This window comes from Taudactylus pleione, unplaced genomic scaffold, assembly GCF_031769625.1.
Source record: "Taudactylus pleione unplaced genomic scaffold, aTauple2 ptg000040l, whole genome shotgun sequence".
NCBI lineage: Eukaryota > Metazoa > Chordata > Amphibia > Anura > Myobatrachidae > Taudactylus > Taudactylus pleione.
The window spans coordinates 2,849,935-2,862,130 of record NW_028284442.1 but is presented as its reverse complement, the minus strand read 5'-3'; the positions used below and the strand labels follow the sequence as shown (position 1 = coordinate 2,862,130).

The 12,196-nt window shown below is 40.8% G+C and overlaps 1 protein-coding gene across 1 annotated transcript in view; it reads right to left on the bottom strand.

Annotated features, from left to right (window-relative positions):
- Positions 1–12,196, bottom strand: part of CFAP54 (cilia and flagella associated protein 54) — a 399,494-nt gene that overhangs the window by 171,325 nt on the left and 215,973 nt on the right. The window contains exons 40-41 of the mRNA XM_088453676.1: positions 5,206–5,314; positions 1,658–1,810 (exon numbers count right to left, since the gene is read on the bottom strand). Coding sequence (XP_088309802.1) covers positions 1,658–1,810; positions 5,206–5,314 — 262 coding nt within the window. The remainder of the gene's footprint in view (positions 1–1,657; positions 1,811–5,205; positions 5,315–12,196) is intronic.

Sequence of the window (12,196 nt, the reverse complement as noted above, 5' to 3'; positions counted from 1 at the left end):
TATGCATTACACGTCATCTCCGGGCATATAAGGATTAATCGAGACCATCGAGAACCATCGGAACTGGTCGTAGAGCTTAAGGTTGACCATACCCTCTCTTAAGCTCTACGATCATGTCAGTGTAAAAACCTCGCATGTCACATGTGCCATGATGCTACTTTGTTAATTATGCACTCCCATAAAACGCCGTTCGCATAATTAGGCACGCCTGCGTTCGGATCTCCACACCCCCGTTTTCAAGCACCTTCCCCTGTTACCACCCACAAACGCCTCAATATGTCACTCAAACTACCTACCTGGCTGTGTTCAAGGAGAGAGAAATTTCTGATCGTAGCAGCTAGTTTGCGCACGCGCATTGCGAACTTTACGCATGCGCAGTTTAGCGAACATCGGTGGCGTACGACCGTGCGGCCGCTAAGACCGACTCTGAATGAGGTCCTGAGCCTTTTAGCACTACAAATGATAAAGGAAGTGGAGAGCCGGGGAAAGCCCTGAGAACGCCATCTGAAGATGGCGTTATTATCACAGGGCTTCCCCCCGACATTTTTTCACAATATATTTTTAGTAAATATGAGCAGATCACATTTCCTATCACAAGTATGGGAAATGCAATCTGCTTACTAAAAATATTTGAATTGAAGGGATTGAGTAGTTTTTCACAAAAAGTACTCCAATTGCCCTTTAATAAATTTATGTTATACTAACTTAATGTGAAAAGGGTGTGAAAACACCTGTTTTCACATTATTTTAGTAAAAAATAATGTTAACATATCTGCCCCTATGAATTTTGGAAATGTGGAAAAGGAGGTGGTGGTGGGGGAAACAAACAAAGATACATAGAGAAAGAGGGGGAAAGACTGATAGGGGAAGTGACAGAGAGATTAGGGAGCAGAGGGAGGGCGGTGGAATAAAATAATGGGACAGAGGGCCTGATTCAGAGCTGAACGCTCTGACAAGAGCGCTCGCTCTGAATCAGGGCCCTCCTACCTTTTTTTGGAGCGTCCTCATGGACGCTCACATAGCTGTGGGTTACCACCCACAGCTATAGCGAGCGTCCATGATGATGGTCGCGATGGTCTTGACCATCGCGACCATCGGGCTTGCGACGGAGACCCTGCGGTAGGGTCTCGCTGCTGCAAGCCCTGGAGTGATTTTGGCTCTATCAGAGTCAAAATCACTCCCACTGACATCACTAGTGATGTCAGTGGGGCCGGCTCCAGACGGTAGGCGTTCCCATGGGAACGCCTCCGTCTGGCAGGCACGCCCCCGGCACGCCCACCAAAGGGGGCGTGCTGTCAATCAACATCGACAGCATGCCCCCTTTGGTGCGAGACCCAGAGCGACAGCGTGGCTGTCGCAGTCCGGGTCTCGCGCAAGCGCACGACGGAGCTCCCTCCGTCATGCACATGCGCAGTGGGGCAACATCGACCCGTTTGCGAGTGTCCTTTGCTCGCGAACGGGTCTGAATGACCCCCAGAGAGCGCAAGACCGGAGGGAGAGAGATAGTAAGATAGGAAACATCAGACAGACACAACAGCTACAGTTACCTATGCAGTTCCAATTTATTTGTATTTTGCTTGCTCGCGACTCAATGAATGACGGGTCCAAAATACTAGTAATAATATAAGTAATTTGACATATAAATGGATCACTGTACCTTGGCTATGAGCGAGGAATAAAGTGATTAGTTTTCTGCTGTGTTTAAGTGCTCTGCTTGAGTATTTAGATTTCAGTAGACTGTTGCGAAAGCAAGCAAAGGTATCCATCACATCCACTGGAACACATGTACGTGTTTCAAGTTGTTTGTCATCTGAAATAATGCAAAACAGGGTTGTTACGTAATCTCTTACTAAAAGTGTGCACTAATTACTATCTGTAAGTGTTCATGATTCAAGAGATCTGCAGTCTAATTGTCAACGGTACCAAACAAAATATTCATGACTGAAAAAACTGGTTAAGGCTGTCAACAGTACAACACATACATAACAAAAAATATATTAAAGTATATTGTTCCATAGCAGATTTTAAATAAATATATAGTGTCTACTAACTGCGGAAGAAAAGATAAGCTGTATTTTTCCAACAATAAAAGCAGTTGGAAAAAACAAATACAAAATACTGCATTTGCATTTAACAGTTATAGAGCTTGGGATATTTATTTTAGTGATATGTGTTAGGGTGAGTGACAGTAACTGCATTAACCGTTCATTTATACTGCCTCAGGGAACATAATGATGTGTCCCAAGGTTGTACAAACCCACCAGCATCCTGGCTGTTACTAAACTAGGTACATATTATTGCATTCATTTTCATTATTTTAAGCTAATGACTTTAAAATATGATTTCCAAATTTCCACTGCAGCTCATATCCGTCATAGAGTGAACTATAACATTAGTTATAAAATCCAATGACTTGGAAGTTATTTAGTTAAAATGTTAAATCTACTTCTCTAAATAATTGAAGGACACTTTAAACATGGGGTAAAGCAGAAGTTTGGAACTTTAAGAAATCTGACACAAGGAGCTTAAGAAGTCTTAAGGCACACATCCACTAGACGATTAAATTGAGCGATTGAACGATAACGATATCGTAATTGTTCAATCGTTCGCAAATCATTTGAAAATCATTAAAAAAAATGTCTAAAACGACCAGCGATGCGCGCTCCCGCTGGTCGTTTAGACATCAATCATCGGACAAATAAGTTGTACAACCTGAGGATAACGTCAGGTTCAACATGTTTGCAGATGATTGATGTGCCTACACTGAACGACTGCTCATTCGGTGTAGGCACATCACAGACTGACAAACGACTCCACGATTACAATGTCGTAATCGTGCAGACGTTTGCCTGTCTTCTAGTGGATGTGTGCCTTTAAACTCCTCTTCCTCTTTATCCCCTAGCCATCTGGAAATCGGTAGTTCACTAACCCAGCTCCCACAGGGCAGAGGAAAGAGAGACAAAACCAAGAAAAAGAGAGAGAAAGGAACAGGTTGCCTTTCTAGAACCAATTTGAACTTTCAGGAGAGAACCAGAGCATACACGGTGGACACCCAGTGTTCCCCAGTGATTCAGAGAAAAGGATGTAACACAAGTACAAAAATACTGTTTTCTCCATGATTATATTGGTGGACACTAGAACTATGGGGATGTGCTAAAGCTGCCCTATGGGAGAGTACGCTCTGAAGTTGCAATGCCTTGTCCAAAATTAATGTCTGGATGAAAAAAGATTGAATCTGTAAAACTTTGTAAAGGTATGGGCAGAAGGCCAGTTGGCTGCTAGACACAGCTGCTCAGTTGAGTTGCAACTGTGCACCGCCCAGTTGGCTCTAAACAATGCTCTCACATTTTCAGGAACAAGTTCTCCACTCCAAAGTAAGACTTTCAAATTACTCATGTAATCCACCTATCATTAGTCTGCTTAGATGCAGGCCAACCTCTCTTGTGAACACCACAGAGGATCAAAAGATCACTCCTTTTACAAAGGGGTTGGGTACAGGATCCAGACCGTCAGCCTTCTGACGGTCAGAATACTGACAGCGGCATCCCAACAGTCAGAAGCACAACATATTTTTGTAAGTATTATAACCCTTAACCTAACCCACCTCTCCAACAGCCTAACCCTAACCCACCTCTCCAGCAGCCTAACCCTAACCCTCCCTTCTAACCCTAAGTCTCCCCCTGTCCATAATACTAACCTCCGCAATCTGTCAGGATTCTGACAGTCAGGATGCTGCTGTCAGTATTGTGACCGCTGGCATCCTGTCGGGATGGTGACTACATCCCTTGCAAAGCCGTTTAGTCCCATTAATATATGTCCTCAAAGCCTTGACAACATCCAACATGGGAATGGATCCTTCCTCTTTCATTTACCCACCCATACCCAAGGTCTCAATAAGAATATGTTGACTTAAGTGGAATGTGGACAATATGTTGGGCTGAAAATTGGCTTTAGTTTTAATAACAGTAATTATATATTAAAATCTGCAAGATAGGGCCACAAGTTAAAAAACTCTCTTCATTGTTGAGATGGCCAAAAGAAAGATTGTCTTCCATGTAAGAAATTTAACTCCACTTACTACAAGGGTTCAAAATTATGTAAAGCTGTTAAGACTAATTCCCAAGGAACGTTAGACGTAATGTATGGTGGTTGCACATGTAGCACTCCTTGAAAAAAAAAAAAGTCTTTACATGATATTGAGTGAATGACGTGCCCTTGGAAAGGAATGATGAACTGACTGGTCAACTGATTTCTGACTTGTTCTATTTCCATAGGAGATTGATCAGGAACACCTTTCAGTGTAACCATACAAAATGCATGCTTTTTTAAAACCCGTATGGGTCAAAAAGATTCATTTAGTTTTTGGAGCAAGAAAATATTTGAATATAATCCCAGCTCCAGTAGTAAAAACTGGCTTGGGTTGGGACTTCAGTAGATCTGAAGTAGCCCCGATCTATCCTCTCTGGAAGAGAAGTAGATGCGTTCCCACCACTGGTGTTCCTGACTGGGCATATTGCCCATTATACTGACTATTTTTCTAAAGGGCTTGCTTCCTTCTTTGTTTCACTTTGTGTGTGCATGCTTGGTCATCAGACCACATATGTGCGAGTGGCTACAGCCTGGGATTTTTTACAATCTGTAGCCCTTAGGCTACAATGTCATTGGCTACCAGGCACTTGCATAGCATTCCAGAGCTTGGTAAATTTGGCATTGTAGCAGCCACCATAGAATCCTATGGGTGCTGCTTTTGCAATTGAAAATAGGGGTCAGATATCTGCTGCGGTTTGCATTACATACACACACACACACACACACACACACACAGGGGGTCTTTGGTATTTGCATGCATTTTGCGGAGGATATTCCAAATATTTTTTGATAACTATGATAACTATGCCCTAATAGTGCATGAAAAGGCTGTACAAAATGCACAGGTATTCCTGATGTGCTTTTCCAATGTCCAGCAGGGCTCCTTTCAACCGAAGTCTTGCTCAATGCATAGAAAAGTGCCTGAAATACTTTGTACAAGCATTTGTTTAATACAGTATCAGCAAATGAAAATAATTGTACAAATGATATATCTGCCAAAGTTCAAAGTGGTTAAAGAGAAGTTAAAGTACTAAAGTTGCTACATAAACTTTACAATGGGGTATTGGGGTTATTTATTTGCTTTGGATAAGTACACAGATGTAACACAGATCTGACCTGAATAACCAATATGTCGTCTGTGATCAATTTCGGCTCCAGGATTCCTCTCTTTATTACTGATTGTACTAACATAAAGTGGTTTACCGATGTAATTCCTGCAATGCATCTAAAAAGGAAAACAGAATAAAAATATAAAAAAGTAGGAACATATTTATTGTGTGCATGTTTCTCAAATATAAAAACAGCAATGATACTTTATAGATAATGCAGTGTGGGAGAAGATAGGCTGATGTTTATCTTGTTCTTTAGTAAAAATAGAAAAACTGAAATGCATAGTATGTTTTACAAGAAAATATAGAAAATTGCTATGTCTTATTTTCTTGTTATGTTAAACAGAATACAGGTTATTGGAGTTATTACTTTTTAGCAAAAACTGAACAACAACAAAAAACAACAACAAAAACAATATTCATGTTTTATTATTTGGTTTCAGATATGAAGTGTACGAAGTACAATATGCATACAAGCTAGTAAATAAATCATAAACATAAAACAGTCTGAAGACAATGACTATAATTATCCAGAGAACAAGGGGATGACAATGTGAGTACTTCTATAAATTGAAAAATAAAAAACCCCCAGAAAACTTCTAGAGTACCAAAAAGCCATATCGAATATAAATGGCCACTTATGGTATTTATGAATGTCCCAGGGGCATCAAAGTTATAGCAGGTAGAGTGGTCAGGATTACTGAAGGTGTATGGTAGGGAAACTCCAGAACATATACCAAGATTACAGCATTTTACATGGTTTCTAGGGCGGGATCAAAATCTGGAGTAAGAGAGATGCAGAATAGTGGAGAAATGATCTGTGTAGTTTGAGTTGCCACGAGAGAAGCAATACAGAGGTAACAATGAGAGGCTGTTAATAGTGACACCAGGAGGCCTATATATTAGTAATCGTGGAACTGGCACGATTATTAAGGTTCCGGATCTCGGGGATATATATGAAAATATCCCTGTTATGTACAAAGGGGAATTCGTGGGGACAGTGGTTGCGGTAACCACTGTCCCTGCAAGTTATAGTTACAGTATATCCCCGGCATTATATAGAGGTCTTTCACATTTGTAAAAGACTTCTCTGGGGGAAGCTGACACTGTGCATGCACACATTGTCAGCTTCAGCAGCCAGCTTTGGGAGAGGGATTAAAATTTCGAAAGATCTCCTGCTCGTGATCCTCTATAGGTATAAAGCAGTTTAAACAATGTAATCTACTAGGGCCAAGTTTGGTACATAGAGTTGAGATCGTAGTCCACATTGAGATAATGGGGACTGTGATCTGCAGTGCTATTCAGCAATCTGATGGATATTTCTGTGAAATCTCCTGTATTATGCTATTAATACATAGGAACAATTCATAAACTTATGCAGAAACTGCCCCCTGGCCTGTGAAGAATTTGATGCTTGGAAATGTTTGTGTAATGTAGGTAGAAAGGTGCAAAAGTATAAATGTTGCCAATTTGTGGTGGCTGGTCTGTAATGTACGGAACCCACAAGTATGCAGAAGTATAGTAAGTTTACTGAAGGGAAAATGAGTATTGGCAACAGTATGCTGCAAATAGTATATGGGAGTTTGCAATGGAGTTAAAGTGGTCTCTAGCATGCTGAATTCTGAAGATAGTCTCCTTTAGTAGCAGGACTATTGGATATTGCTATAGTGAGCAATCTGGAGTGATTTCAAGTTCAGCAAGTACAAACCCGGAGCTCATTAGCACAACTTTGGAGATTTCCCTACGCCAAATATACTATAGACAAAATTAAATTTTGTATGAGTTTCTCATCTAATAAAGAAAATCTCCATGTCCCAGTATGTTGAAAATGATCAATATGGCAGAATCCCAAAGTTCCATTCACAATAAAGCCCTTCTTAAGAATCAGACACAATGGCTGCTCTGTAGCCTTTCTGCTGCTGGCTGATCACAGAACCTTCACACAGGCATATTGGATCTAGCATTCCCATCAATACTACATCTACTGCAATTGGCTTGTGAATTCACTACTGACTATATCAATCTTCACCCTTGACAAGACTAGACAACAGTACAACATGGTCCTGATTCAGAGCTCTATTCCTAATGTAGATGGATCTCAAGGTTTTTATCAAACTGGGCATGCGTCACGGCCTGCGTACACAACTTAGAGCAATTAGTGGGATATCAGAGTTATATTCATCGTAGTCGCATCTCACTTGCGGCTCAATGGATGTGACTGGTGGGTGTGGACAATAGGGCATTCGCATGTAGGACAAGTGTCTTGATCAAATAGCCTGTTACACACAGGTATAAGCTAAAAGGGGTCTATATACTAATAATCACAGAACTTCCCCAACTATTAAGTATCCGTATCACAGGGGATACTTTCATTTTTAATGAAAATATCCCCGCTATGGACAAGGGGAACTCGCAGGGACAGCGGTTGCGGTAACCTCTGTCCCTGCGAGTTATATGCCGGCAAATTGTAGAAGTCTTTCACATTTGTTAAAGACTTTTCCAGGGGAAACTGACACTATGCATGCGCACATGGGGTCAGATCATAGGCCCTGATTCAGAGCTGGATGCTCTGACCAGAGCGCTCGCTCTGAATCAGGGCCCACCTCCATAACTATGGAGCGTCCTCCTGGACGCTCGTATAGCTGTGGGTCACCACCCACAGCCTATACGAGCGTGCAGGATGATGGTCGCGATGGTCTTGACAATCGCCAGTTCGAGCAGAAGCCTGCGGTTGAGTTTCTCAACCGCAAGGCCACGAGTGATTTTGGCTCTATCAGAGCCAAAATCACTCCCACTGACATCACTAGTGATGTCAGTGGGGCCGGCTTCTGACGGTAGGCGTTCCCTTGGGAACGCCTCCGTCGGGCAGGCACGCCCCCGGCACGCCCACCAAAGGGGGCGTGCTGTCAATCAACATCGATAGCACGCCCCCTTTGATCAGACACAACGAGCGAAGGAAAGTCCTTCGCTCGTCGCGTCTCGTGCATGCGCACGACGGAGCTCCCTCCGTCGTGCGCATGCGCAGTGCACACCATCAACCCACTTGCGAGCAGACAGCCGCTCGCGAGTGGGTCTGAATCAGGCCCATAGTTCCCATCAGTGGCAGCTCCAGAGGTAGAGCTGCAGCGCAATCCAAAATTCAAATAGGGGAGCCACAGCAACTGCCAGTGAGTTCCGGCCGACGATATTTGGCAGCAGCTGGGGTGACAGTTGGTGTGGCTCTCCTATTTGAATTTTGGACTGCGCTGCAGCCACACCTCTGGAGCCACCACTAGTCCCCATTGATAATAATGGGGACTGTGATCTGCAGTGCTAATTATAAAAATAATTCTGTGAAATCTCCTGCATTGTGTCGTTAGTACATACAATACATACATACATACATACATACAATACATACATACAATACATACATACATATGTGTCCACATACATCTCTTCTCCATATGCTAAAAGTGGCGCTACACATAACATCGGAGCTTTGTGTGACTCTGTAGCGCGAGCATATTTTTGTGTGACTTTTTACCTTCTAATGTGTCTTATTCGCACAGCGATGTGAATAGGTAGCATAAGCAACTTCTGCGGATGTACAGTATCTGCATGCGAAATGATACGTTACAGTGTTACAGCCGGTAATACTGCAATGTAGCATCCTCATTAATGTAGCATGCAGATACACCCGCAGTCGCACACAGAACACAGGCATGCTACTTATTTGCATCGCTGTGCGAATAAGACACATTTGAAGGTAAAAAGTCACACATGCTAATATTTGTATTTGCTAATGAAAATGTACTGATTTTTTTACTACTTTTTTGCTTTTTGTGTTTGCTAATTTTTACGAATGTTCACAATGGAAAGCACTATGTTAAGTAATTGGCAATGGTACCTATCTGAAAACCTGTAATGCATTTGTAAAAATACACTACAGTTTTGTGAAACCTTAGTAAGAGATGGTGTCCTTAATGGAGCACACTATTTCGCTCCACTCTATTGAATATGTGTCGTGCTGAGAACAAGGACATACAATAATTGTATATAATATGAATAACCATATAACCATATACAGTGCCTTGCAAACGTATTTAACCCCCTTTGATTTTTTCATGTTTTGTTGCCTCACAACCTGGAATTAAAATTGATTGTTTGAAGGTGTGCATCAGTTCATTCACAGAACATGCCTACAACTGTGAAGTTGTGTTTTTATTTATATTGTGAATCAAACAACATTTAGGACACCACAACAGAAAACTTCAGCGTGCATAACTATTCACCCTCTTAAAGTCAGGACTTTGTCGAGCCACCTTTTGCGGCAATTACAGCTGCAAGTCGCTTTGGATAAGTCTCTATGAGCTTGCAACATCTTGCCCCCTGGGATTTTTGCCCATTCCTCAAGGCAAAACTGCTCCAGCTTCTTCATGTTGGATGGTTTCCGATTTTGAACAGCAATCTTCAAGTCTGACCACAGATTCTCAGCTGGATGATCTGGGCTTTGACTAGGCCATTCCAACACATTTAAATGTTTCCCCTTAAACCACTCGAGTGTTGCTTTAGCAGTATGCTTCGGGTCATTGTTCTGCTGGAAGGTGAACCTCCGTCCCAGTCTCAAATCACAGGCAGACTGAAACAGGTTTTGCTCAAGAACATCCCTGTATTTAGCACCATTCATCTTTCCCTCGACTCGAATCAGTTTCCCAGTCCCTGCTGCTGAAAAGCATCCCCACAGCATGATGCTGCCACCACCATGTTTCACTGTGGGGATGGTGTTCTTGGGGTGATGGGATATGTTGGGTTTGCGCCAGACATAGCGTTTTCCTCGGTGGACGAAAAGTTAAATTTTAGTGTCATCTGATCACAGCACCATCATCCAAACATTTGGGGAGTCGCCCACATGCCTTTTGGCAAACTCATTTCGTGTCTTCTTATTTTTATCACTAAGTAATGGCTTTTTTCTGGCCACTCTTCCATAAAGCCCAGCTCTATGGAGTGTACGGCTTATTGTGGTCACATGCACAGATACACCAGTCTCTGCTGTGGAACTCTGCAGCTCCTTCAGGGTTACCTTTGGTCTCTGTGCTGCCTCCCTGATTAATTCCCTCTTTGCCCAGTCTGTGAGTTTTGGTGGGTGGCCCTCTCTTGGCAGGTTTGTTGTGGTACCATGTTCTTTCCATTTGATGATGATGGATTTGATGGTGCTCTGGGGGATCATCAAAGATTTGAATATTTTTTTATAACCCAACCCATAATTGTACTTCTCAACAACTTTGTCCGTGACTTGTTTGGAGAGCTCCTTGGTCTTCATGGTGTGATGCCTCTTGCTTAGTGGTGTTGCAGCCTCTAGGGCCTTTCAGAAAAGATGTGTTTATACTGACAGATCATGTGACACTTAGATTTCACACAGGTGGACTTCATTTCACTAATTATGTGAGTTCTGAAGGTAATTGGTTGCACCAGAACTTTTGAGGGGCTTCATAACAAAGGGGGTGATTACATATGCACACGCCAATTTTCAGAATTTTATTTATAAAGATTCTTTTTTATATATATTTTTCACATTTCACTTCACCAAATCAGACTATTTTGTGCAGATCCATCACATAAAATTCAGATAAAAAAATTACAAGTTGTAATGTAACAAAAAAGATAAAAAGCCAAGGGGTGTAAATACCTTTGCAAGATACTGTAAAAGTCCTTGCAGCCAGTCTATCAACAACTGATAACGTGACAATAAATTAAGTAAAGTTACCTATAGTGTCTAATATCATGTAAGGGTATGTGAACATTTACGGAAAAGAAAAAGATTACCGCGATTAAGGAGAAACCCAGAAAACTGAAGAATGAATAATAGATATCTCATCAACACTTGCACAGTATATTGGTGTCATTTTGAGTATTTCAAATAGATGCCTTATGTAGTAAGAAATAAAATCTTTTAATAAAGGTGATATAAAAACAGTGATTACATAATCTAACACTAAGTAATTATCTTAATACTATCTAAGGGCTCTATACCAACTAATTGCATGGATATGAAAGAAGCTTCATGGTACCCAGATTACTGTTAAGGGTAAATAATAATAAAAAAACTCTTTATTAAAAAAGTACAATTTTTAATCACAAAATATATATATATTTTTACTGTTGTTTTCCATTTAGCCAGACGCGGCTATATGGAAGTATTTAATCATTTTTCTAAAAAGATAACAGTGGCTATGTTTGAGATGTGCTATGTTCATATGCAATAAGAGAAACACTGTTTCTATATAAACAGAAAAAGAAACATTGTTCCACATCATATACAGAGAGTCTTCCAACAGCTGCCTCTGATTTGTGATTAATTCATGTTGAGCAGTTTAAAGAGAATTACTGTTATATTAAGAAATCACTGTTTTTATATCACCTTTATTAAAAATTGTATTTCTTACTACATAAGGCATCTATTTGAAATACTCAAAATAACACCAATATACTGTGTAAGTGTTGATGAGATATCTATTATTCATTCTTCAGTTTTCTGGGTTTCTCCTTAAGCGCAGTAATCTTTTTCTTTTCCTATATGTCACTGGTTTGCAACCATCATTACCGCAGCTGAAGGGATCACCAGTATTAAATAAATAAATATATTTATTAATACGAGTTTATTAGATTTTTTGTTGTATTCTGTTTTGAAGCGCCAAGGCTATACATATTTTGATGTGAACATTTACAATGTATATATCTGTATGTATATAACTGTAAGGGTCCCAAGGCAACTTTCCACATTGCATCAACTTGTTTTTAGGTTTAGTGGTTGTTCAAAAATGTATTGTTATTAGTCAAGACTTTTAAACATTCTACCAGTCTCACAGCCTTAACAATCGGCACAAGGCTTTACTTTACCGACCTAACAATTCTTTAGACTGTGCAAGCTACTAAGTTGTAGTACTGTGGTGTCAATATACTGTATATGTTTAAGATATTTAGTTGTTTAGTCAACATACATTTTTTCTTGTGTATTG